Source organism: Anthonomus grandis, chromosome 3 (genome assembly GCF_022605725.1).
Source record: "Anthonomus grandis grandis chromosome 3, icAntGran1.3, whole genome shotgun sequence".
NCBI classification, from domain to species: domain Eukaryota; kingdom Metazoa; phylum Arthropoda; class Insecta; order Coleoptera; family Curculionidae; genus Anthonomus; species Anthonomus grandis.
Window position 1 is genome coordinate 25,947,354 of NC_065548.1, and position 27,321 is coordinate 25,974,674.

Below are 27,321 nucleotides of genomic sequence, written 5' to 3' on the forward strand. Positions count from 1 at the left end.
TTATCTCTGCTTTGTGCTTAGTTTGTTTGGATGCTTGTTCTGATGTAAGTCTTGGTGATGTTTTCTATTTCTCTACTGAGATCCACATTGTTGTTGCCTGTTGTGGCTATACAGGGTTTTAATGATCCCACCTTTATTGAACCAGGATTATTGGAGTTGTAGTGTAGGTGTTGTTCTGTGTGTGTTGGTTTGCGTAATACTAATGTCGTCTTAGGCGTCCATTGTTGCTCTTTACAACAATATCTAAGAATCCATCATACAAAATCAAAGATTCTACAGCCAGACCAGTGTTGATACACGAAGACCCCTACTGTGATAACATTGGTTCAAGATCTAATGCATCCCACCCAGAGGAGAAATAAAAACATAGGCTAGAGCAAACCAGCTAGTCGATATTTCACAGTCCAATAAATTTATTTGGAGGTATTTCTAACCGAAACGTCGTGATAAATTTCAAATAAAGACAAGTTCGAAAATTAGATTTTACTACAGTCCTAAATGTTTCTTATAATATTACACTGTAAGAAGCAAAAAACTTCTTTTAAATTATGCAACAATATAAGAGAAATATTTTTGGTTATCCCCCAGGTGATGAGAGGTATATTAAAATCTCTTTAAACGATGCATATATTCTATACCATATCTATGTATTTATATGAAATGAAAAATATTTTTAATATCATATCTATAATCTATTATAGTAATATTTACAGAGGAATTTATACTAAAAATCTCAAAATTTGCAACCATATGGTTGTTGCATTAGAGCCACTCTATCTGTTCATATAATTTTGCACTTTAAAGAAATCTATAAAAATAGTTTATTATTTAAGTTAATGTATTTAGAAAATAATAGACATTAATCAATATCAAACATTTTATGAACATATATTTGTTTATGTTGACTTAAAGAATGTTGCTATAAAGGACCATATAAACATAGATAACTAAAATAATTATTGATAATAAATAACTATTATTAGGTAGGATAACTCATTTTAATTAAAAAAAGTTCATAAAATGCCCAATCATAACGTTAAGAGAACATGCACTAGGTAAACCCAATTATTCCTTTTTCGCATAAAAATAAGTTTACGAGGCTAAAAAACACACCCATTTAAAGAGGTTTATTCTAGTTTACGGCCCAAAAGCAAACTTTGCTCTAAAAAGGCTATAGCGCATTCCGAATGATTTAAAACTTAACCTTCGTCACGCAATCATTAACTAATGCAGTTTTAAAATTGCTTGTTACATTTTAATTTGCGTGATCAATTGATTTTCATTTTTCTTATTTAAGAAAGGTTAAAATAAATTTCGTCGCCTAGGTGTGAAAATTAGAAAAAAGAAACAGCTGCTGCAAACGAGTCTCAAGTACCTCCCGTGTTTTTACTAAGAGGTTATTTATGACCTTTCGGTGCCCTTAGAAAAATACTAAGGGCGGTACTTTATAGCTTAGGTAACATATAAATCACGTTTTTATAAGGCACTTTTTTATATTTTTATTGATGAAAACTGAAGACAAATTTAATGTAATAAATGTTAGCAGACTGATATTTTTTAAGAACTTAACATTAATCCCACGTTTGTTGACTATACGAAACTAATTTGGTGAAGATTGGATAATTTGAAGTAAATTGCCATTCAACTCGAGTAGAACATATAAATTTATGTATTTTTATTTGTTCAATATTCTTGTGAAGCGTTTGATGAATTAACTTATATTATAGCAGACAGCTTCAATTAGGGTTACAAGTTAGAACAACTAATGGGTCTTTCTTGATCTGTCTAAGGCGTTCGATACGGTCTTTTTAACAAACTTGTGGGAAAATTGGTTAATTCTTCCTAAATCATACCTTAAGAACTGTTTGGAAGATCGGAAATCTCATTCAACTAGAAGCTAGATTGAGGTCTTTTTCGATGATATTAAGAATAAATGAATGGCAAACTCATTTGCTTTGCAGGTGATACTGCTATTTTAATCTGAGATATAACATGGACTGGTAATCTTAATATTTGTTAGGAGACAAAGCCAAAAGTTAACTAATAGCTTGGCTCTAATCTTTTAACTTTTAACACAGAAAAAACTTAATTTTGGAATGGTTTCTAGACACTTATCATCTGCGGTAATAGTGATATACAGGGTGTCCGGAAAAAGGAGGCCAATCCGCCGGCCACATATAGGATGGACCAAAATAATGCGATTTTCGTTATGCCATTTTTTAATTAGGCGCTCGGTATTCATTATACAGGGCGTTAAAATGAGAAATATAAAATCGTTTTTTTTGAAGTAAGTCGAGTGTTTCATAAGATATTAAACTAAAATTTGGTGTAAGGGGGTTTTTTAGAACGAGAAATTGAAATCCGTTCACGGATTCGCTATACCTTGTAGAGGGCGCCACCTGCGGTATATTGCATGTGTTAAAAATACCAAAACTTTTTTGTACTACTGTATAATAAAGTTTAAGTAAAAAATTCAAATTATCCAATCTTTCCTTGTAAAAAAAGTATTCTTAGTAAATGCCGGCCTGAGAGTCCGTTTATGAGATATCTTAATTTTAAAATCTAGATACTTCTTTCTAAATAAATTGGCTGACCTCGGGCACCACCAACTTTTTACGTACTGTCAAAGTAATAAGTTTAAACGCTTCTGACGCTCTTAACAAGCTTCTTAATTACTCCTTAAATAAATCTACATTTTTTTAATTACATATTTGTATTTGGTGTGATTTCTTACAACTTATAAAACCATAATGGCCCATAAACCAAGAAACGTACACTTTTCTGAATTGGCGGATATTGTTATAATGTTTGGTAAGTTTTAAATATTATTGTAAATAGTAAATACCTGTCAATTCTCAACTAGGAAAATGTGACTCCAATGTTAGTTTAGCCGGACGCTATGCCCAGACATTCCTAAACAGATTTCATCCCAAAAGAAAATATTTTTTTAAATTTGATTAACCGCTTAAGGGAGAAGTTTCAGCGAAAGACGGAAGGGTAATTGCGGCCGACCTCGTGCGGTTCAACCAGGGCAAGACGAATATATTTTTTTTAAGAATTGCCGAAGAATCACCAAACATTAGTACTAGGGTTTTGGTTGAACGGGTGAGAAATATTGGGAAAACCGAGACACAATATTTTACAGATTCAACAACTTTACCCATTTCATCTTCAAAAAGTACAAGGTCTTTTACCCGACGATCCCGAGGCAAGACTTGCTTTTTGTAGATGGTTATGTGAAACGAATAATAGAAATGTGGATTTTATAAGGGCGATTCTGTTTACTGACGAAGCCACGTTCACGAGAAACGGCATGACAAATATCCATATCGAACACATATGGGCTGAAGAGAATCCCAGGGCCATAGTTGAGACACGTCATCAAGTAAAGTGTGGGCAGTTGTTGTAGATAACTTTCTTTTAGGACCTGTCATTTTACCAGGTAATTTGACTGGTGATTCATTTCTGTTGTTTCTACAAGAAATACTGCCCGATTTTCTTGATGATTTACCTCTAAATTTAAGACAAAATCTTTGATTTCAACTCGACGGTGCTCCGGCTCATTTTGCTATAAGTGTTAGGAACTATTTACATCAAGTATTTCCTAATCGCTGGATTTTTTGGGGTCGAGATGCTCCTGTTCCGTGACCACCCCGTTCGCCCGACCTTATTGGATTTTTCAGTCTGGGGATGTATGAAAGACTTTGTATATATGGTTTCGATTTTAAACGAGGATCATTTAAGGGAAATAATCATTGCAACTTGCATTTCAGGTTGAAACTAAATATTTTATACAAAGCCTTAGATTTTCTTAAATAAAGAAGGCTCGTATGTGTATACAAATGAATGGAGGTCACGTAGAACAAATAATTTAGGATCATTATTGTAAGATTTTATTATAATAAGTAATTTAGCATTAATTTAAAAAAATAATTTACGTTTATTTTGTTAACTTTTAAAATGTATTTAGATTTTAAAAGTAAGGTCTCATAAACGGATTCTCAGGCCGACATTTACCAAGAATACTTTTTTTACAAGAAATGATTGCATAATTAGAATTTTTTACTAGAACTTTATTATACAGGGGTGCAAAAAAGTTTTGGTATTTTTGACACATGCAACCTACCTCAGGTGGCGCCCTCTGCAAGGTATAGCGAATCCGTGAACGGATTTCAATTTCTCGTTCCAAAAAACCCCCTCACACCAAATTTTAATTTAATATCTTATGAAACATTCGACTTACTTAAAAAAACGATTTTATATTTCTTAATTTGACGCCCTGTATATTGAATACCGAGCGCCCAATTAAAAAATGGTATAACGAAAGTCGCATTATTTTGGTCCACCCTATATGTGGCCGGCGGATTGGCCTCCTTTTTCCGGACACCCTGTATTATAACGGAGATTGAATATTTCGAACGTTTCTTGTTCGGAATGCTTAGGTATATCTTGAAAGGCTAGAAGTAGCATGTCGTGGAATTATAGGCAGTTTGTTTGCTTGCAACATCTTTAATGCAATGATGCCAAATACTTATGTAGAAAATGCAAAAAAACACTTTACAATATTCTCCTCAATAAAATATCAAACATTTTGTTAAATAAACTCTGATAAGATACTATTTAATGAAGTCGATATTCAACGTTAAATGAATGTAGATAATGTATTTTAAAGAAAAATGTAATGACTTGGCAGCCCCGCTCGATCCTATTGTTGATGCCATTGACACAAAAAATTACACTACCAGTGAAGCAGCATTTTTATGTGATTTACATATTTAATAGAATTCTTAATATTTCATGTTTTAAGATACAAATTTTTAACATTTTGTATAATTTTATCGTATTAAACAAATATCAGTTTTACATCAAATATTTTATATAACATCAGATAATATATACAAGGTGCTGACTCCTTTAAAGGGACTGTATTGCTATATCGGAAACTAATTTACCTAAGGTCTTTATTGAAAATACACTACGAAACATGAAATAAGTCCTGTTAGTAAAACCATGGACAAAACACCAATTTTAATTAATTCTAGTCTATTAATAGCAAAGTATTTTCAAAAAAATATTTAGATTTAAAAATATTTGCTTATTTCACTTATACTCGTATTTCACAGACACATTCACATTCAAGTTTTTGACAAGATAACATTTTGCTATCCTTGTAGTATTAATTGCCATGCCACATTTTTTAGAAGCGCTACTAATAAGTAATAAGATTTTTTTTTTATATTTATTGCTAGGTTTTATTTTTAATCCAAAATCCAATACAAATAACTTATATTATGTGTTAATATATAGTTGAAAGTTTCTTCTTTTGGAAATATGTGTAAACTTGACAACAGAGAATGGGTCAATATGTTATACAAAATACCCCCTTGCCCCTGAGCAGATGTTAAACTCAAACAAAGTTGTGGTTTACTAATTCTAGTCTTTCAATGTTCTAAGGCTTATATGCCAATGTTATTTTTTGAATAGGCAAGAAATGCTAAAGTTTTCTTAATGCTTATTTTATGCACATCTGAGGGAATGTTGACCTCTATCTGTTATACCAACCACCGATGTTAAAGATTTTAAATAGTTTATTATTGTCTCTAGATCTGCTCAGAGCAACGAAGAATCACAATCATAAAATTTTGCCTTCTTGGAAGTATCTTTTGAATTTTTTTGTGCTAGATTTGATGAATCCTTTTAGGAATGTAATGCTACAAAAATTATTTCTTGTTTGCTATATTTCTCTCTAAAATTGCATATTTCTTATTTTTATCTTTGTAATTTTATGATTTCTAATTGGATTCGTAATTATTGTCATAATATTAGTTGAGAAAATATTAGGAAATTGTTTTAACCAGTGGAAAAAATATTTTCAGGAGATATAACCAGTGGAAAAAATTGCAGGATGGACATTTTTATTCAAAATTAGATATTTTTTTTGTTTAAATTAAATACTAGTTAAAATATCTTTATATTTTTGATCAGACGAGTTCCTGAGAATGTATAAAATAGTGACATAATACCCAACAAAATAAGTAAATAATTATAAATTCGTCAAAACATTATAAATGTTAGGTAAAAATATGGACAGTTAGTAAAAACAGGGTGAAGGGCAAAATAATAATTGAAAAAATAATGGATACTATTCCAAAAATAGCTGAGGAAATGAGAGAGCTTTAAAATAACTTTACTTTTTATGCCGAGTGGTATAAGATCAAAAGGCTATTAATGTCCTTAATAATAGAAATAAATAATCTTAAACAACTTCATAATATCAATCAATCAATCAATCAATCAATATAAGCGTTATTGTCATAAGCAATCTTGTTGACAAAGCTGTAAAAAAAAACAAAAAATTAACAAACCATAATATAGTAAGAATACAATAAAACTAGATTTAACACATAATACAAATAAACAAATTACAATATTAAAATTCAAACTTAAATTTACATATACATCGATAAAATATTAGAACTTTAATATTAAAGCATGTTAAAAAAGACACAGTACATTTAAAATCTCTCTGCTAAAAAGTCTCCTATTTCATACAACTGTATATTACAATTGCAACAATTGCAATACAATACAATTTGCAACAAGCAATCTTTTTACATTTTTTCGAAAGGGCTTTTTATTATGAATCTCTTTGCAGGAAGATGATGACAGATAATGAAGATGTGTGAAATGAAAAGGTCTTTGCATGAATCCCTCGCTCCAATTTTGCAGATATATCTAATAGCTCTTTTTTGCAATACAAAAATACTTTTGAAAAGTTTGTCACAACATAAAAAGCACCCCAGAAACATAATCCATACCTTAGATTTGATTCAATTAATGTAAAATAAGTATTTTTGGCAACACTAAGCTCAATCTCCTGGGACACTACCTTAAGAGCATAACAATTTGATGCTAGTTTATTGCTTAGTAGCCTAATATGGCTTTTAAATTTTTATTTATTGTCTATGCCTATTCCCAAAAATTTATTTTCACTCAAATTTTTGAAAGCCTTTGGACCCAAGGATACTTTACTTAAACTGCATTTAAAATTTATAATACTGGTTTTGGCAATGTTTAGATTTAATTTATTACAGTCTCACCATTTTTTTATCACAGCAATGTCTATTTATTCTTTCATTTAGATTTGCAGAATTAATATCATGCCACAGCACTGTTGCATCATCTGCAAACTGAGTAAATTTACCTGTCATCTTGATACTTGTCATGTCATTTATGTACAGTAAAAACAAAATTGGACCCAACACTGATCTCTGGGGGACACCATGTATGACAAATTGCTCCCTTAACAATACACCATTTACAGTTACAGTCTGTCGCCTATATCTTAAATATGAACCAAACCATTGAGGTTTGGATTGAGGCAATCCAAGAGACAGCCCTCTAAATCCGTACCGCTCAAGCTTCCACAACAGCACTCCATGATCAACACAAACAAATGCCTGGTCAGATCACAGAATACCACTGCAGCAAGCTTAAAAGGAAAAAATGACGTCCAATGTTCCTTTGGTCTCCTGAAACCCAAACTGCTCACTCAGAATTATAATTTTTGCGTTAGATATGATACCATGTGGCAATTTAGCAATAATTTTGGACAGGGTTGAGAGTAATGCTATGGGTCTGTAATTAGAGGGAGTTTCAGGATCACCACCCTTATCCAAGGGAATTACTCTTGCTATCTTAAGACGTTCCGGAAATATGACTGTCGAAAAAGACTGATTTATGGCACTTACCAAAGTATCTAATGCAGCCTTAGAAATATTTAAGAAGTGCTACCCAGTTATCCCATCATAACCAGAAGATTTCTTTTTTTTTAATTTCTCTTAAAGTTGATTCAGTTCTACAAGATGAACAGGTAAGAAAAATAATGAATTTGACTCACCTTGGTAATCAAAGTATTGATGAAAATCACAAAAATTTGAAATTTTACTTGCTAAGTTCCTACCAATAGTGCAGTAAAATTCATTCAATTGATTAGGTTCTATATTCGATCCTAAGAACCGATGAAACATTCCTTTGCTTTCCTCTCAGTTCATTGACCACTTTCCAAGCTTCTCTCTGAATATTACCTCAATTACTTAATCATTTTTTGAGATAATTATTTTTAGCTTTCTTAATAACTACGCTATACAAAGCTCTATATGTGTTAAAATAATTAGCAAAGTTGTTGTTATTTATAAAAAATTTGCGAATATAGTGCGGTATATTCAATACGTTTTTCGTTCTATATGTAATAGAACACAAAAAGAACTTTTTTTAGTTAAAGTTTTTACATATTACTAAAGACCAGAACTCCAGGAGCAATAATGTAGTTTTAGTGGATGTCTCTAATACTCCGAATGATCAAAAACATAAATGAAAAGAGATTATAATAAGTACAAAGCGTAACTCCAATATTAAACTAACTCACTACACTGTACATGTACTAAACAGTTGTTGACAGGGACTTGTGCAAAAGTGTGGATTGGCAGCAATATAGGAATAGGAAATATTTACATAAATGTTGACTGAACAAAGGGATAATATAAACTATTCCGTAGTGCCCATAGATTGTATTGCGAGGGTAATTTTCAATTTGCGAGCTTGGAAGTGTGTTTCCAAAGTTTTTGTTTGTTGTGTATTTTTATGCTGTTATTTTATTATTAATTTTATTTACTCTTATATAATTTTATAAATAAATACTGCTTAACTATCACGTCACTTTTCCTTACCACGGAGAAGAAAATAATTAACATTATTTAAATTATAGTATACAAATTTGTGTATTTTTTGTACTTATAACGTTTTCTAATAAAATATTATTTTTTATTTAATTAATAAGTTTCGTATAGAATCATTTACAAACCGACCCTGTTTTCTTTATTACCTCTTAAAAAGGTTGGACCCTGCACAATGGGGCTTAATGGTCTAATTAATTTATAGTAGTAGGAGTCAACGCTATATCTTTGAGTGAACTTTTTTTTAAACTAATATTCAAATCCCTTGAAAATAAAGAGTAAACTAATTATAAACCAATAGCTTAACAAGTACTCTAAATAAAATTATTCAAAAGTGTATTAAATTAAGACTTAGTTCCTTTTTTGGAAACAGACTTAATTTCTAAGCAGCAATTTGGATTTAGACAGAGGCTTGGCATAGAGAACTCTTTGGCCGAGGTGACATTTTGTGGTTGTTACTTCTAATGAAGGTTGTTAACTTGTCGAAGGCATTTGGCACGGTGGCAAATCACATTCTTCTTAATAAACTAGGGGAAAATAGGTCTTACAGGCTTTCCCTTAACTCTGTTTAAGTCATATATCATTGATCGCAAGCAAGTTGTGAAAATGGAAAATATTGTCCGCAAACCGCAAAAGGTTGATTTTGGTGTTCCACAGGGAACTGTGTTAGACCCGATCCTGTTCTTTATTCATGACAGTGTTATCATAAGGCATTTGCTTTGTTTCTCTACAAAGTATATTTTATAAGGTCCTGGTTGAGTCAATTTTGATTTTTGATATAACAGCTTGAGCACATAATATAAACTACACTGGTGGGTTTCTTAATTTATCTACTCTAGTTCGGTTTTATTTAATTTAATACGCATACATATACATTCCCTCCTGAACAACACTTATAAAAGATGTCCCGACTTTCTGGTTAGTCATCTTGAGTAAAGTTTCGGTTTTACACGTTTTGCTCAAGAAAATAAGAAATCATAATGTGATCTGCAAGAAAAAAATTACGATGATACTACCCTACCGCTATTTAACTTATGTATATATATCTACCAAGTTAGACGCATAGTTTGAAAACATTTAAGCGTATGACATATAATTCGAGAGCTAATCGCAATTTCAAATTTAAACCAGTTTTAAAATAGATTAAATCAAAAGTAGGTACGTATATAAGAAGACAGTTTTAGAAATTGTACATAAAAAAGTAATTTTAGATCCTATATAGATTTAAATTTAAAAAAAAAATTAACGTTTAAGATCCACAAAACCTATTAAAAATACAAAAAGAAACTCATAAAGCAAATTAAAATGCCAACAATTGTTTTTCTTACTTTTTTATTTTTTTTTGGGATAAATCAATCTATTTCTAGATGAATTTCCTGTGTTCTCTGAAACCATTTATTGACAGCTTTTGAAATTATTTAGGCTCTTAATTTCTCTGATATTTCTTGGCAGAATATTAAAAAGTCTGGGTCCGCTATATCTAAAATGTTTCTGTTCTATAGCCTTATGCTCGATCTGTCTTGATTAAGTTGTGTCTTATATGATGTGCATGGCTGATTATCTCGTATGTATTCTTATTTTTGAAAACCCATAAGTGGATTTTTTTAGAGTTATTGAGTAGATTTTTTAGTGTTATTATTTCTACAACTATGGATAGAAATTTTAAGAACATGTTTCACCTATAGGGCTGAAGTTCTTATACTTCAAAGCTGCTGATAGGGATGTAATTTGTATTCAAAAGGAGCCGATACGGTTGCATTTTTATTCTGAATTTGGCTTGGTCACTTAACTGGTTCTTTGCTATTTATATGCAACTTGGTTACAGTAAAAGCAGAAGGTGACTGACTGGGATGGGATGAACGTTAAAAAAGTGTATTGTTGGTTTTCTGTTTGTTTTTAGGCCAACGATAAGGTATGTACAATGTTGTGAGTTTTTGAAAATTTTTAAAATTAATTAATAATTATATTATATACAAATGCCAATAATTCCTAAATACAATTTTATTTTATTTTTCACTAATTTATGTACACTACTTTCGCTCATTTCATTTCTTAGTAGGCACAAAAGATGGCCAAAACTAATGCTTCAAATGCAAAACAACAGCTTTTTTTATATCCATCTTTTTTTTTCATTCAACTTCTTGAGATGAGTGATTTCTTGCCAAGATCGTGTTGCAAAGCTATAAAAGATCTTTTTCCGGATCATCAAATTAGGGGTTGTCTGGTATTAATTCGTCATTCGAGGCGTGAGCCAAGAGATTTAAAGGGACAAGGGATTGTTTATATTTGTCTCTGAATAATACCTTAAGAATTATGTGTAATTTGTTGGAAACGCCCTATTTGCTTCTGGGTGGTCGAGCGAATATGTGAAATATATAAATTGTATAATTCAAATATAAATGTAAAAATACATATAAATAACATATAAATGAAGTTATTAAAAAAATCATGGCTTGTTTGTTTTAATTTCCTGGTTAGAGGTAATTTTTTAAAAATCAGATTAAAAAGAATTAATTTAAGTCATAGGCTTAATTTATTTACAAATTTTGATAATAAAATAAAAAAAAACATAGTGTGGAATTTGTGGCAAATGTGCCAAACTAGTTCGGTAAATATTTAATCTTTACCAGGTAGAAATATGAAAACATATTTATTTTTATCAATTTTGCAATTCTACGTCAACAGAATTTTAGAATCATAAAATTTAGAATGATAAATATTTTGTCGTTTTCATGTAGATATTATCAATATATTTTTAAAATCATTTTTGAGATTAATATTTTGCTAGTGAAAAAATATAGAACGATTCAGATTTTTGGCTATTAACTGTGATAAATAGTAGAACAACGTTCTACATTGTGAAATATTTATAAAATATTCAAAGTGTCTTTAAAATATTCACAAATCTACAACTGTGGACTATTTTAAAAATATATCATATTGTTTTATTTTTTTTAAACTATTAAATTTAGATTTGTTATTAAAATTCCGTTCACTAAAGTTACATTTGCCGAAGTAGACAAATTTGATGATAAAATTTATCGAAATTTTTATATTTTTTTTAAAAAGTTTGTTTTGTGTAAACGTCGTTTACTCAAAGTAGTTCTTCAAGTTAGATACATTAAAAAAAACAATTTATGGTATAAATAATTAAATGTTTTTTGTACAAGGTTAACGAAAATTGGAATAAGACAGTAAAGAGGTGTAAAAAAATTAATTGAATTTATTTTTAAGATAAGCCAATGAAATCATTATTTATCTATTTTTCTAAAATGGTTTCCTCCACTCATTCTTAAATTTAAAAAACATTAAAGTCTCTTTTTATTATGTCTCAGATTTGAATAGCTTTTAACAAAAAAAAATACATTTTTAATATTTTTTTCCTACAACTTCTTACGGAGTTATTAACTCCTAAAGGACGCTTCTGAAAATATTTGAATACATTTTAAAATACTTTGTATAATTTAATAACTTTTTTATATGATGGTCAGTAGAAAAGCTTCCTTAAAATGAACCTAACACATATCTGTATAATTCAGGGACGGATTGTCTCTAACACATTCTTACCATCTTTTTTAAAACCTCTATAATAAAAGTAAAAACACATTTTTTACAAATCTTACTCTAAAAAAAGATACTCTTAGTCAATATCCATAAAATAAAGGTTTTCGGAAAAAAATCTATTTTTATGTCATCAAATTTAAACTTCAAAAATAAAAAATAAACAGGAACATATTTTTAAATGTGATGGATAGTTAAACCCTCCACAATTGTTGATTATTGGTCCTTATTCCTTTTAGTGAAAATAATTTTTTTCTAAGAAAATTGCTTTAAGGTCAAGCGGATTAGTATAAACTAATGAGTTTAAGAATATCCATAAGAAGAAATCTAAGGCGTTTAGATTAGGTGATCGAGCTGGGCTTGGGTCCCTTCCAACCCAACAATTTTCAAAATGCCTATTTAAATAATCCCAAACTCCTAGACTAAAATGTGGTGGAGTAAATCATCTAATAGTTCTGGCATATTGTTTTGGAGAAATTCGAAATAAAGTTCTCCAGTTCCCGGTAAGATAAATCGTCTATTAAATGTTGCTTGAAAATTTCGGCCCAAACGTTAACGGGTTCAAACTGATATTGGTGATAAGATACAATTGACCCGAGTGGATTTTTGTCTACCCATAAATACTAGACTTTTCGCATCTCTACAACTATTATTCTTGAATAATTTGATTAACCGTAGACCTTGGGCAATCCATCTGGACAGCTAGTTTTCGCAAACTTGTAAGAGGATATGCTTCCACAGCATTTAAAATATTTTGTTTTGCACCCTCACTACGATGGATGTGATTTTTACAATTACTTAGTTTGGATAAACGTTTACGAAATTATACAAAGCATTTATTTCCTATTAAAAAAAAACATTCGGACATCGGTCCTCGTAAAGCCTTTTGGCTTCTTAGCCATTACAAGTCCATACATATCAATTAAAATTACCGTAAATAACTTTTTAAGTACACAGTCTGTGGCAAAGATATATCAACTAAACATATTTATTATAGATTATTCATATTTTAAAATCTGGCTTAAAAATCCTTACCAGCAAATACTAACTCGTAACAATGACAACTACAATTCATTTTTATTAAAACACACTGTAGACCAAATTTATTGCAATTTAAAACCCATTTTGGATCCAATTAATTTTTGATTTGGGTGAAATTTTTTATCAATAAATATTATGGATTCTCTAATCAGCATGTACTGGGGAGTCAAGTAAAATGCAGTAATTTCATTATTTCCTATTGACTCCCTTTACTTACTTATCGTCATATTAAAAATATATGCCATGACTTAAAATCTTTTAGAAATATAACATAAATAAATTCTTTATTACAATAAAGAACGAATGAACCCTAATTGAATAAAAATAGTTTTTTTTTGAAAATTTAATGTTGCTATATACTATCTAAGAAATATATATTTTTTAGGTATATTATATAGGGTGTAAAAAATGTATTAGAAGTAACTTATTTGATTGGATTTTTCTATACCAAATCTGAACGTAGTTTATATTAGTATAGTTGGATAACACCATCGTTTTTAATGAAAATAATAATTTTAAATTTCAAATAGCGCATGGGCTCCATTTCCAGAGATAAACGGAAATACCACATTTACATTTTTTTTTATTTCGTTCACCACTTTGAGAGTTGAAATCATTTTTATTTCAAAGATGGAATCAACGTTTTCTAATGTGATTTCACTTCTATAGATAATCTCAAATCCTATTATAACCCGTTTTTTTTTGGTTGAAAAGTTGCTGCTAGTGGAGTTCAATATTGAAAAAAAAAATTGGCACAAAATTTACGAGTGCGCAACAAATTAAAAAAACAAACAGAATTTTTAAAGACTATTTTGGGGAAACAGTGGATTTTTCTAAATAATCCAACAGTTCTTGCATAATCATTTTGTTTTAAATCTAATGAGACCATTTGGAAAGTTGTACTTTATATAGTTTCCTACATATGGGCTTTTTGGAGTCCAATTTTGTCATATAAAATCGTGATAAATGCCACATTTTAGCTTTTTTTTACATGATTTGTTGATATGAGATATTGCCGTTACTGTAATGAATAATGACCTATATATATATATATATAATATATATATATATATATATATATATATATATATATATATATATATATATAGGTCTTTATTTTCAGCATTAACAAAAAAAAACATCATCTATACCTTCACCCATAAAAGCAATACTCTGCATTAAATATTAAGCAAAATATAAATAAGAAAAAACAGAAATCATAAACTGCAGTATGTTGATGTATCGTATTATGGATATCCACTTAATAAATTATATATCTCTAACCTCTTATTATTTACTAATATGTCTCATATAGTAACTAAAACAACTTGGGTTTTAAGCATCAAATTTTGACTGTTTGTTTATAACTACTGCTAATTTTAAATGCAGGCTTATTATTTACTTAAAAATAATGTTAATTATTTTTCAATCGATATCTGGAATAGATTTATATAATTTTGAAATTTGGTAAGTATAGGAACGTTTAAAGCACTGTAATTTATATTTTGGAATAGCAATATTTTCGGTATTTCCTAAGTTGCTATCGTGGACATTTCGAACGAATGTTATTTTGTCGTCCAGATAAAAAGGTTCTATGCGCTTGAATATTTTATAAAATAAACTTAAAGCATTAAGTATACTCTTCTTTTAGCCATGTTTACCCATGTAATTTTAATAACAGTTATAAAATATAGTTGCTTTTGGAGATCTTAGAATTACGTCTATTGATAGCTATTTTGGACTTAAAATACTGAAAATTGTGATTTTTAAATGACCTTAAAAAATTAATAAGCGGTTTTACAAAATCTGGTTTTGTATGTGATTTCGAATTTTAAATAGGTAACTCTGTCCCCAAGAGACACAAGTTTTTGCGTACGCATTGTTATATACTCGAAGTTAATATACCCTGTCCTTTGCGTATTACATACAATAAATATGGATGTAGTCGCACATAAAGTGATTCAAAATAATATTTAGAGAGACGAAGTTGGTAAAAAAACAGGATTTTTGAAAAAATTAGAAAATTCATCTTTTTTTAACAGGAATAGGATTTTTTGTCAAAATACTTCATTAGGTGGGAAAATTTTGAATTTTGTCTCATTAATAGAAAAACTCAATAATTTCTAAATTGATGTTGAGTAATATTAATATGAAATTATTAGTTTTTCTATATTTTTTAGACAGTGTGTTTAAACCATCTATAGTTTATGCCAATTTTATTAAAAGAGGATTATCATTTGGAGATAGTATCTGAAATTATATTATATTATAGGATATTCTTGTGTCAATTTGTTCTTTTTCCATATGAGATTTCTTATTATAGCAGCTTCTAATGTTTTTGATTTATCAAACTTTTAAGATATAACATCTGTTTGGGATACTTAGCAGTCGAGATAGTGATATAAGTTTCGATGCTCTTCTAGAGTAATGTATCCCTTGCTATGAATTGGTAAGCAAATATACAAAGCATATTTTTTATATCGTATTAATACGTCTATTTATTTACCTTTAGACGAAGTGTAATCCACAGAGTTTACATCCAAAAAACTCTCTTCCACTTTCTCAACTTCATAAATCCATCTATTGTCGTAATTCTCCACGTTTTTCTCCTCCTCAAAATACTCTGCTGTAAAGTCACTACAATGCTTCGAACCATCACTGTCACAGTACCCAAAAGAGTTGCCATTGTCACTCGTCTCCCACCAATGATAATAGTTGTATGTTTGATTGTAGTTATGTAGAACTTGCAAGTGATCTATTTGGTAGTCGTTATAAAAATAATTAGGAAAATTTTCATTGGTAAATTTATGACTTTCAATAGTTTTGGAAAAATTGTTATAAAACATGTTTAAGGGGGTTGATTCTGTATTCAATTGACTTCCTTCTATACGCATTTCTTGCTTACACGTAGTAGTAGGCTCCATTTTCAGTTTCAGGAGTGCAAGACTCATTTTTCTGTAAGTAAACATTATTATTATTATGAATGATGTATATAAATAGATGCAATTACCTACAAAACACAGTAGAACTTTAAAAAATATTAACTTCAATCAGTTATAAAATGAACTATACCTCACCACAAAATTAACTCAACTAATCCAAAATTTGTTAAAATAATTAGTGAGGCCGAGATTTTGAGAAATCCTCAGGATGTAACCTAATTAGCATCCGAATCGACGAGTATCTTCGCGGTGGACCAATACAGATGACGAAACCCTCTGTGGGTGGATGCCAGAAAAATCTGGAACGATTTCATTGGTTCGGCATAGGCAAATTTTTAGTTGGGTTGTATTCTTGATTCAGTAAATGACCCTTAAATGATCATCTTAATAAAATTGATATATACTGAATTTTTATGTATATATTATGTGCAGTGAATTTAGTTTTAATTTAAATATGTTTTCACTTTCAAATAAAAAAAAAATGTTTGGAGGTAAAGATATTAAAATAAATAAGTATATTATAATGTTACAATAAGCGTAAATAATACACATAAGCATATTTAACTAAATTATTGAAGACATCACCAATCAATTTTAACCTCTTAAAATTCACATAAAATATAAAATAAAAATTGGTTTTATCTACTTAGATACTGTAAAAAATTATACTATGTATAAATAAATTAAAAAATATTCTTCAGTCTTATTAACTAGTTCTTATTCAAGTAAATAGGAATAAGATAAAAAAAATTAAAAATATATATATGCGGTATAGTAACGCTATATATACAGAGTGTTTGTAAACTAGTCTCTTTATTTACTTAATTTTTTTGGTAACCAACGGATTAACGTCAAGTATGTATATTTTTTTAATCTAGGAGAAATTAATTAACATAATATTCCTAATTCAACGAGACAAAATAAGAGATCAATGAATTAAAAACGTGCTAGAAATACCAAAAAAGGAAAGTAAAATCCAACTTTGCATTGTATTTTTTTTAACTAAGATTCTGCAGAACTTTCAAAAATTTTAAGGATTCTGTGGTTTTTTATTTCTTCCAACGGTATATCACATTCTTAAAAGTTCCTAAAAACTATAAAAAAAATAATTGAATAATGACCAAAATTAGCAATTTTGGGACTCAACATAAAACAATACAAAAAACTCAATATAAATTAGTTAAGTAATGTTTAAAATTTGTTATGAAAAAAGCATCTAAGTATTTCTTTGTAGAAACCATACTTATAGTTTTTCCATTCTTTACAAATTTATGCCTGCATCCCTTTCTTGTACCTTTCTTATAATTTCTTATTCTCAAATAATACCAATCCTGCTAAGCAGTGAGCCTAGATGCTAAAAAATAATTTTTTTTTCTTGTGCCATCGCCAAACATAAAAGTCAAATGACTTCAGGTCTGGGGATCTAGGGGGCCACTGAATTCATAATCTCTCCCAATCCACTTTTTGGGAAATTGGAACTTTGTGAAAGTCATATCGATATTTTTAAGGAGTCTTAATGCATGTGGTATTTGATCAGAATAAGTATGAAATAAAAATGTGTTAAGTGTATTCATCTGACTAATTTTTTAAATTATTTCAAAATTAACTATTGATCTTCAATAATTGGTTTTAAAAACTAAACTGAAGAGACTTACATTGGCTATAGGATATTTCAACAAAGGATAACGTTTCAGACTTTATTTAGGCTATTGGGAAAGTCAAATGGAATAATAAAAACACGTTTTCAGTGTAAGAAATATATTGATATTATCTGCCTAGCGCTTTCGGCTGTAGGCCATCGTCAAAACTATGACTTGATTGACGGACATTTAGGAAAACCGGACACCATCGTTATACAAATGACCTCCCTGTTTTAATAAAAACTACACTAAACAGGACGTATGTACTTCATTGTTCAAATGTATTTATGCAATATGCAATTAGAAGACTCGAGAAGGTCGTTGATATATAACAGGAAGAGGGTAGGGGACAAGAGGGACAAGATGCATCCCTAAGGGACACCAGCGTTAATTTGAAGCCTCTGCGAGGTGTTTCCTTCAACGACAATCCGGATGGATCGGTTCTCGAGAAGATTCCAAGCCAACCAACGAGGATAAGAGGATTTCATGCCAGACCCTATCAAATGCCTTTGAAATACAACGACACAGGATTCATCATAGTTCTCGATAGCCTCGATCCAAATATGCCTGACATAGGCCATTAGATCGTCAGTAGACCTGTGTTTTCGAAAATCATACTGACATTGCTAATTGGTAATGATATTGGTGGACTGAAAAAACGTTTGTGTTCTTTAGTTTTGTTCTATTTTTAATGAAATTCTTAAGTTGTTAGTTGCGTGTATATTTCCCAGATGATTAGCCGGTCGTGTAATTGGAACCATTTGCATGAATATCTGGTAGTATTTAAACAACAAATTCTGAAGTTAATGTAATTATACCCAAGAGACAAAAGATTACGACATAACTCTATTGACAATATATGATAAATTCTTTAGAATTTTTTTGCACACGAAAAATTATCAGTGCACCTGGTCCTAAGGTTGGTTCTAATATACAGTAATTTTGAGGAAAAGAGAAAAAAATAAGAGGCAGCAAATAAAGGCCGAGAAGAAAATTAATCAATAGTTGTAGAATTCTCAGTTGTATTACCATAAAGGTTTTGAGTTTTATTAACATAGTGAAATAGGAGCATTATATGGTAGAAAATACTTATTTTAACTAAATCTGGCTTAAAGTAGATTATTTGCACAGGACCATTCTAGAGTCCCCTTATTAGCCAATAAAATTGCACTATTATAATTAGATTATTATGTGAATCTTTACATTCTTGATATCGATTTTTTAGGTTTTAGGCTAAGAATGATAGGTTCATACGTCAAAATGTTAGACAATATTTCGAATATTTTTTTTACATGGCCCACGTGTACTTTATTTAAAGGGGAGAAAAATTAATGCTATATTAAAGAATACCATTCAAAAACTAGTATGTGAAATTTTCATAAAGAAATTATAAAAATACGCAAAGGCAATACGGCAATGGCAGCAATTCGGAAGCGTCTTGGAAAAGCAGAAAATTTTAGCAAATTTGAAAAACCTCTCCAGCGTTTGTTCGTTCTCGTAAATTATGTACAGAAATACTTTTCAAAATTAAAAACATCGGTGCAGTAATTTTTAAGTTATCAGGGGCGCGTACTTGCAAAACGTGAGCTGTATGAAAAACATTTTAAAGTTTAGGACACTTCAAAATTAATAAAGCATCCATACGCAGGATTATTATGTTTTATGGACATACCTCATATGGAATCATCGATGCCAAGTCCATAAAGGATGTTCCTTCCATCCATAATGTCTAAATTATATTTTCTGTCTATAACGAATTATACTCGGCTTTTAGCGTCCTGCTTTGCTCGGCTTATACACATGTCAGTTAGTTGATCATGCCCATTTACGAGCGCTTGGTCCACTACTGATTCTTATTTCTTGGATAAAAGCTAGTAAAGCAAAATAACCATTGAAGGGACATGTTACCAGATTAGTTGCAATCTCAATGTTGTGGAACCGCACCACTCAAGTGCTTTGGTGAGATTTTCCAGAGAAGTTGATTTATACTTTTCTTATTGTTCTGCTTAAAGCCTCCGACACATTGCTTTAGGAGGACATCTAAGATAGGGAAAAGCACTGTACGTGTGTTTGAATCTTAGAACATTAAAAGGCTAGAATTAGAATTGCCGTGGAACTATAAGCAGTTTATTTGCTTGCAACATCTCTGATGCAATTATGTCTAATGCTGATATAGAAATAGGCAAAAAAACACACTTTATAATATCATAAAAATTTTTCACTTATTTCGACAGGCGCAAGACAATACTATTCTTCTTTAATAAAATATGAAGCATTTTTTTTTCATAAAATATGATAAGATACTCTATAAAGTAGTCAACATTTAAAGTTTAATGAACGTAGATAACGTATATTAGAGAAAAAGGCAACAGCATCGCAACGCCGCTCGAACGCATTGTTGATTCCACCGACACAACTATTGAAACCATCTTTACCAGTGACGTCGTCAAAAGATGGCGTCAAAAGATCGGCTTAAATCGCCTTTTTCCCAGAGTGTGGCACAAACAGCACAAGCTTTTACTATCATAACAGTTCACAAAAACACTCAAATGCGTCTTTTTTCAACCAAAAACTAAAGAAAAAATAGAGAACTTCACAAATGCCGAATGTGAGCACAAAACCGTTTGTCAAGATGAGACTTTGCAAATGACATCAGCTTTTGCCTGCGGTGTTGCCATTTCAAATTTTTTAGAAGCAGTTTTAGGAATAAGAATGTTGTACTTTTGGCCTTAGAATAACATATATCTATTTCTACTTTTTATTTTTAATCCAAAATCTAACATCAATAAATTAAATTATCATTATTATGAATTATTATGTTGAAAATTTCTTCTTTTGAAAATACGTGTAAACTTGACAACAGAGACTCGATGAATATATTTGTAAACAAAACACCTTCCTTGCCCCTGTGCACATGTTGAACTTAAACAAACTTGTTGTTTACTAATTCTAGCCTTTCCATGTTCTAACGTTTGAATAAATCCAATGCAGTAGCAGTTGCATTGGGTTTTGCATTATATACTGCTTTTTTCCAATTCGCTAATTTACTATTGTAAAATTTAAAAATGTTAACAAATTTAAAAAAACTACCGCATTCGTTTGTTCTCGTAAATTATGGGATAGGTTTTTATTAAGGAAATAGTGTTCAAATTTTTAAAAAGATCGTTATAGAAATTATGTGAAAAGTGACACAAACGTTCAAAATGTGAGTTGTGGGAAAAGCATTTTTCAAGTTTTATGCAAAACAAGCAGAATAACTTTCATTAAAAGCATAGCAAGGCATGCCAGATAAACTGGATGTCATCAGGTTCCGATGTTGAGATTTTCGAAATAATTTGGTTCAAATTCTTATTATTGTTCTGCATAAAGCGTCCGACATATCGTTCCACGAAGTCTTTTTATATAGGCTTAATTATATCAAAACATTCTTGGGAAGTGTGTGTGAATGTGTGCTTAAACGAATCTGTATTGGCAGATTTTTCCCTTACCAGACTGTTTTGAATCTTGTTTCCCGCCTTAGTTTCATTATCTATAATGGCCTCTTGGACTATTTTGCCCATCACCGCCCATATAGTTGCGATATTCCCTTCCGAGCCTTGAAACATGGTTTTTATCGCTTCCATATTCATTTTAAATATTCACACAATATTTCTTTTTTTCAATATAATTTTTAGTATTAGGCAAGTAGCCAATACAAAGCTAAAAAATTTAAATAAAAAAAAATTAAAATTCTGGTATATAGTTCAGAACCTTATTTTGGCGACAAGACAAAATGTTAAGGGCAACCTGATTCTGAAGTACTCTGTATAATTTCAAACAGCCCCTTTCTTATGGAAAGGTACAATGAGGATGATGAAAAGGCAGAATGATGAATGATTTGAAACTGTCCTGAGATTTTTTTCTAAGATTTCCCCAGTGTTCTCATTTTTAATGTATCCTGCGATTTCAGGGTTTATTTTAATATCAGGAAGTATTAGATTTATAGTTTTTCGATACGGTCGTAAACTAAACCAAATAGAAAAAAAAAACCCAAATGGTAATTTTCTATGTTGCTATTGCAGTTGCACCGGTGGTAATAATACGACCGCGATTAAATCTATATTGTTATTGCTCAAGACCCATTACGAAAATAATATACTATAAATTTGTTAATAAAATTTGTTATTTTATAGTTTCCTTTTTTATCCTGTTAATTTGGTAATGGGAAGGCTATAGGATATAGCTTTATACAGAATTTATTGGGTCAAATGTTAATGACATACATTTTTTTATGATTATTTTTATTAGGAAGTGATACCACAATGAAAAGTTTCTTGTTGCTGTACGAACACACTTTCTACAAGTCCAAAAACTTGCCATGTTTTTCAAAGTTTTTCATACCCCTTCTTAATATTGACGATCAATTTGATGGGCCCACTAACCCATAAACCTGGACTTTAAAATTTTTAGGTCACTTCCCGATAGTCTTTTATTTTCGTAATTTGATATAGGGAGTGACAGGGCGGAAAGATAAAGAAAATATAGAAAAGCGATTACTACGATGGGTTCGGCCCTTTCTGTTCCAGATTTACTAAAATTAGCGACGCTATGCCGATGTAGGGAATTGTGGGGCGACACGGTTTTGTTTTTATTGAGATTAAGGGGGGTGACGATACATTTTGCTTTCCTTTCTGTGACCCAAATCTGAAAATGTAACGGGAATTAGGGCGTGTAGGTATACTTGAAGGGCATATAGGGATTTATTTCAGTTAGCTAGCGAAAGTAAAATATCGTATAAGTATATTTTGTCTATCATTTCTTTTAATATTTCTCAAGTGATAGAGAAAAAAAAATTATAGATTTTATATTTTGTTTCGTGTTTCGACTTCTTTCCGAGATTATTTCGCACTATTTGATCAGTTAACCAAACATATTTGAAAACAAAAAAAACGACGAATAATTTAATATGATTTTTATATTAGTAATTGAAAAGTAATGAACAAATTCTATATATTTCAACAAAGTCAATATAAGTTGAAATGGGTAAGACAGGTAAGTGTCTTGTTGGTCGACCACGTAATTGTGATGAAATATTTATAAGATTTTGGGGTAATTGTATGGAAATATTTGATGATACGAATACTTTATCGTGTTTTTTAATAAGGTTTTAACGTCTTCATTATTTCTCGTCTCGTCTCATTGGAAAAGGATCTCTATTATCTTGGCGGTAGGATAGTCAATTCCTTTACATATACCATTAGCTATTTTCTTTTATAAATATTATAAATATAGGACTTTATTTCTTTTGTTTCAGTTGAGAAATGTAAAAAAAAGTGGAGGATGTTACGAATTAATCTCTTAAGACTTCTTCTCTGGCTTTTTACCCTCTGGAGAATGTACTGATACTATTTTAGGTTTGAAATTGTTGTGTCCATGCATTTCTAACTTGTGCTAGATGTTTTGCGTCCTGTCTCGTATAATACCTAATAATACAGTCACACTCGAACACGATATTTCCATCTCACCTTTCTTTTAGCTATGTGGCTAAAGATACTGAGATATGTTCTACTGATTTGGTTTAGTAGACGTTTTTTGATTTTTAGTTCTTGTAAAACAGAGGTGTTTGTTCTGTGTTCCACCCATGATACTCTTAGGATTCCTCTGTATACCCATAATTTGAAGGCTTCAATTCTTTTTCGATCTCTTTTTTTAGTGCTCATGTTTTAGTGAAGTTAACAGCAATTGGGAAGATTAATGAATTGGCCAGTATTACTTTTACTCTTTTTAGAATGGTTTGATCGCTCCATATTTATATCTCTGAATTTATTTCTCTGAACAGCCTCCATGTTTGACGATCAACGATCTAAGGCATACAATCTTATCCACCTTATCATATTTCGTTACGTTTTTGGATGTGGATATGATGATTATTGCTTTGGTTCTTGTTTTGTTAATTTTAAATCATATTCTTTACTATAGTTCTCTAATTTGCTCACTATATTTATCAAGTGTTCTTCGTCTTCTGGAATAATCAAGGTGTCGTCCGCATACCTCACGTTGCTAATTTTTCTTCCTCCAATTCATATTCTACCTTCCTAATCTTCAAGGACTTTTCTCATGATGTATTCGCCATATATGTTGTATGGAAAGGAGGAGAGTCTCACACCGACCCCTATCTTAAAAGCTCTGGAGACTGTTTGTTTGTTTGGCCTTAGCATTATTGGGTTGGTACAGTCTCTTAATTAAAAATATTAGATGCTTGGGAACACCCATTTCACCGAGTTCACAAAGTCAGACGCTTTCGTATAGTTTAGGATGCCCAAATATAATGTTATATATTACCTAATAGTTATGTTCTCTCGCTATCGGGTATTGATAAAGGTACACGAAAGCAGCTGTTCATGTAAAATCAATCATGTAAAACCTACAGAATAGTCACTTTCAATCCATGGGCAAGCAAAGTATTATTCCACATCAGTAATGAACGTTTGAAAACATTTCTACTTCCACAAATATCAGATGAACGGAGTGGGTTGATTCATACCTAATGAATAAAAGTGTCAAAGTCAGCCAGTTCACAAAGTCAGATGCTTTCGTATAGTTTAGGATGCCCAAATATAATGTTATATATTACCTAATAGTTATGTTCTCTCGCTATCGGGTATTGATAAAGGTACACGAAAGCAGCTGTTCAATACCCGATAGCGAGAGAACATAACTATTAGGTAATATATAACATTATATTTGGGCATCCTAAACTATACGAAAGCATCTGACTTTGTGAACTGGCTGACTTTGATACTTTTATTCATTAGGTATGAATCAACCCACTCCGTTCATCTGATATTTGTGGAAGTAGAAATGTTTTCAAACGTTCATTACTGATGTGGAATAATACTTTGCTTGCCCATGGATTGAAAGTGACTATTCTGTAGGTTTTACATTCCGTCAGTGATCTTTTTTTATGAATGGGGATGAATATAGATTAGCACGATTCTATTGGCCATTTAGTCGTTTCCCACATTTTAGAGCATAACCCGGGCATTACATCGGTTCCGTAGTATCCTATGGCTTTAAGTATTTCTTATTATTTCTTATTTTTGAGTGTTGTTAAAGCTTTTTCTACTTCTGATTTGAAAACATGGAACTTGTTCTGAACTGATACTATGTTCTCTCTCTTGTTTTTCGGATGTTCTGGGACTAACTGACTTATATAAATCTTTGCAGTGTTGCCTCCATATTTTCGCTTTCCCAAGTTCTGGAAAAAATAAAAAACCTAGTATTGAGAAGATACGATAAAGTATTTAATACCATATACGAAAAGCCGACATAAAACTGAAACTGCAGCGTTCGATGAAGACGAAGTCTGTAATATTTATTCGCCAATAAGGATTATCAAATTTGTGTACAAAGTCATTGCAATGAAAAAGAAAATATAAATAGTTCAAATATTCAATCCAATAATATTGAAGAAGAATTGAATGAAATAGGCACTTATTGAAAAGTACAGTTTCCTCAGTGCCAACAGATTTTCCAAAAAAAAATCCGTTCCTTCATTCAAGTTTCTCTGTCTGTCTGTCTGTGAAGAAACGCAAAATTAGAAGTATTAAAAACTGGAGAAATTCAACTGTAAATATAGAAAAGAAAGAATTATCCAACGAAGAAAATGTCGACTTACATTTCTTGAGAAGCTTACTTCCTGATTTAAAAAAAAAAGAATCATCTTTTAAAGAGACAGTTCCAAAAAGGAATTTTTATTCTTTATAATAACATCCTAATAATACAATATCAGAGATCTTCTTATGACAGAAACATACAATACTCAACTAATGATGGAAAACATAATGCAAATCTTGGTTTTTTAACAAATTATCATTTTTAGATTTCTAACCTGCTTAAATTAAAATATATGCTTAAAATGAATATTTATGATTTACTTACCTCAATGTAATTAAAAATAATTCATAATTCAACTCCTGAAACTAGTTTGAACTTCGTCTCTTTTTTAAATAACTGAAAGCCTTCGACAGAAACTAATCTAGTAGAAGGACATCCTATAAAATAATTTTTCCGGAGTCTCGTAGTTCATATTTCACATTTCATGTTTCACGTTTCTTTTGATGTGTGGCTGGCTCGTCTAAGAGTAAAATGTATATTTCGTCGTTTTTTTTTTAAATTTGAGCCACACATTTTGCAGAAAGCACTCCTTCATGCTGTCAACAACATCGCAATTGTCTAAACGGAATTATATTCTCGATTCTGTTTGTTTTAGGTTAGGGTTGGGTTGGGTTGGTATTACTACCATAATGTAAACGGAGGATTTGTTAAAAGACCTCTAAATATTAAAACTTGAGCAAATGTAAGTTTAAGATTTTTACCCATGGTCTTTAAAAGAAACGGAATACCGTCCACAAGCAATCTGTTAGCAATAATAATCTTATTTTTAAATATAGCAACCGTTCTTCCTGGATTTAACAGTTAAAAGTAATTATTTTTTGGACCAGACGCTTAATTTTTCTAAATTCTTGTAAAAAATAGTCATAAGGCTTAGAGACTTAAGAAGACGGGGAAAAGATAAGTAGATTCAGTAATCGTCGGCGTATAAATAATAAGAAATTCAAAGATTTTTAGGCAAGTCAGCTCTGATATGGTAAATAGCAAGGGCCAGAATTTGATTTCTGTGGTACCCCACTATGTTCAGAGTTTTGAACTACAGTTGTACATCTTCGACATATATTGTCGCCTGCTCCATTAACATCATTTAAGTTAATTTTTAGAGTTTGACTAAGATCGCTTGGTTAAAAGAAGAAAGTGGTCAGGAACTTAGTAGTTGAATCCATATTTTTTATTCCTTTAAGCCTTTTGTGATTTAATATATATTTATTTAGTAATGTTTGAACTATTACATAGATAATAATTAATACCGGGGAACAAAAATATTTCCAATTTTTGAAAGTTCCTGTCACGGCCTGCACATAAATCCACAGTAACAGATCTCCTGTATAACAAGCACTCCCGACTTTCCCGTATCTAAAGAGAAATAGAGTTTTTGCTAGCAAAAATTTGTGATTGAGAGAGTCAGATGCCTTCGAGTAATGTAACACAGAAACAGATTAGACAACCTGTATCCTTGCCTAAACTCCGACTGCTTACATAGTAGAATATTTAGAGACTCGATATAGAAGCCAACTTATCTATGTACGATTTTCTTTATCACTTTGGAAACAAAATTGTAAATGCTTATAGGTCTTAGCTAGTAATTTCCGTTATATTGTTTTTTTTTAAATAGGCTTAACAGCTTATTTCCTTTCTTATTAGGTACTTATAATATTCGTTAACGCTTTGTTACAGAAAGGTTAGGATATATTTTGCAACAAATTATGTTTTCTCGTATAGTTTTCCTTATTACAGACAAAAAGCATA

At 30.5% G+C, this 27,321-nt stretch overlaps 3 protein-coding genes across 4 annotated transcripts in view; 1 reads left to right on the forward strand and 2 right to left on the reverse strand.

Moving 5' to 3' along the window:
* Window positions 1-27,321, reverse strand: part of LOC126734340 (aldehyde dehydrogenase, mitochondrial) — a 144,077-nt gene that overhangs the window by 70,995 nt on the left and 45,761 nt on the right. The window lies entirely within an intron of this gene.
* The window catches only part of LOC126734342 (homeobox protein Hox-B1), an 82,551-nt gene that overhangs the window by 10,191 nt on the left and 45,039 nt on the right, over window positions 1-27,321 (reverse strand). For both annotated transcript variants that reach the window (XM_050437922.1, XM_050437923.1), the window contains one exon: window positions 15,844-16,292. In XM_050437922.1, coding sequence (XP_050293879.1) covers window positions 15,844-16,292 — 449 coding nt within the window. The remainder of the gene's footprint in view (window positions 1-15,843; window positions 16,293-27,321) is intronic.
* Window positions 10,560-27,321, forward strand: part of LOC126734338 (aminopeptidase N-like) — a 110,407-nt gene continuing 93,645 nt past the window's right edge. Inside the window, exon 1 of the mRNA XM_050437918.1 lies at window positions 10,560-10,647. The gene's annotated coding sequence lies outside the window, so the exon portion shown is untranslated. The remainder of the gene's footprint in view (window positions 10,648-27,321) is intronic.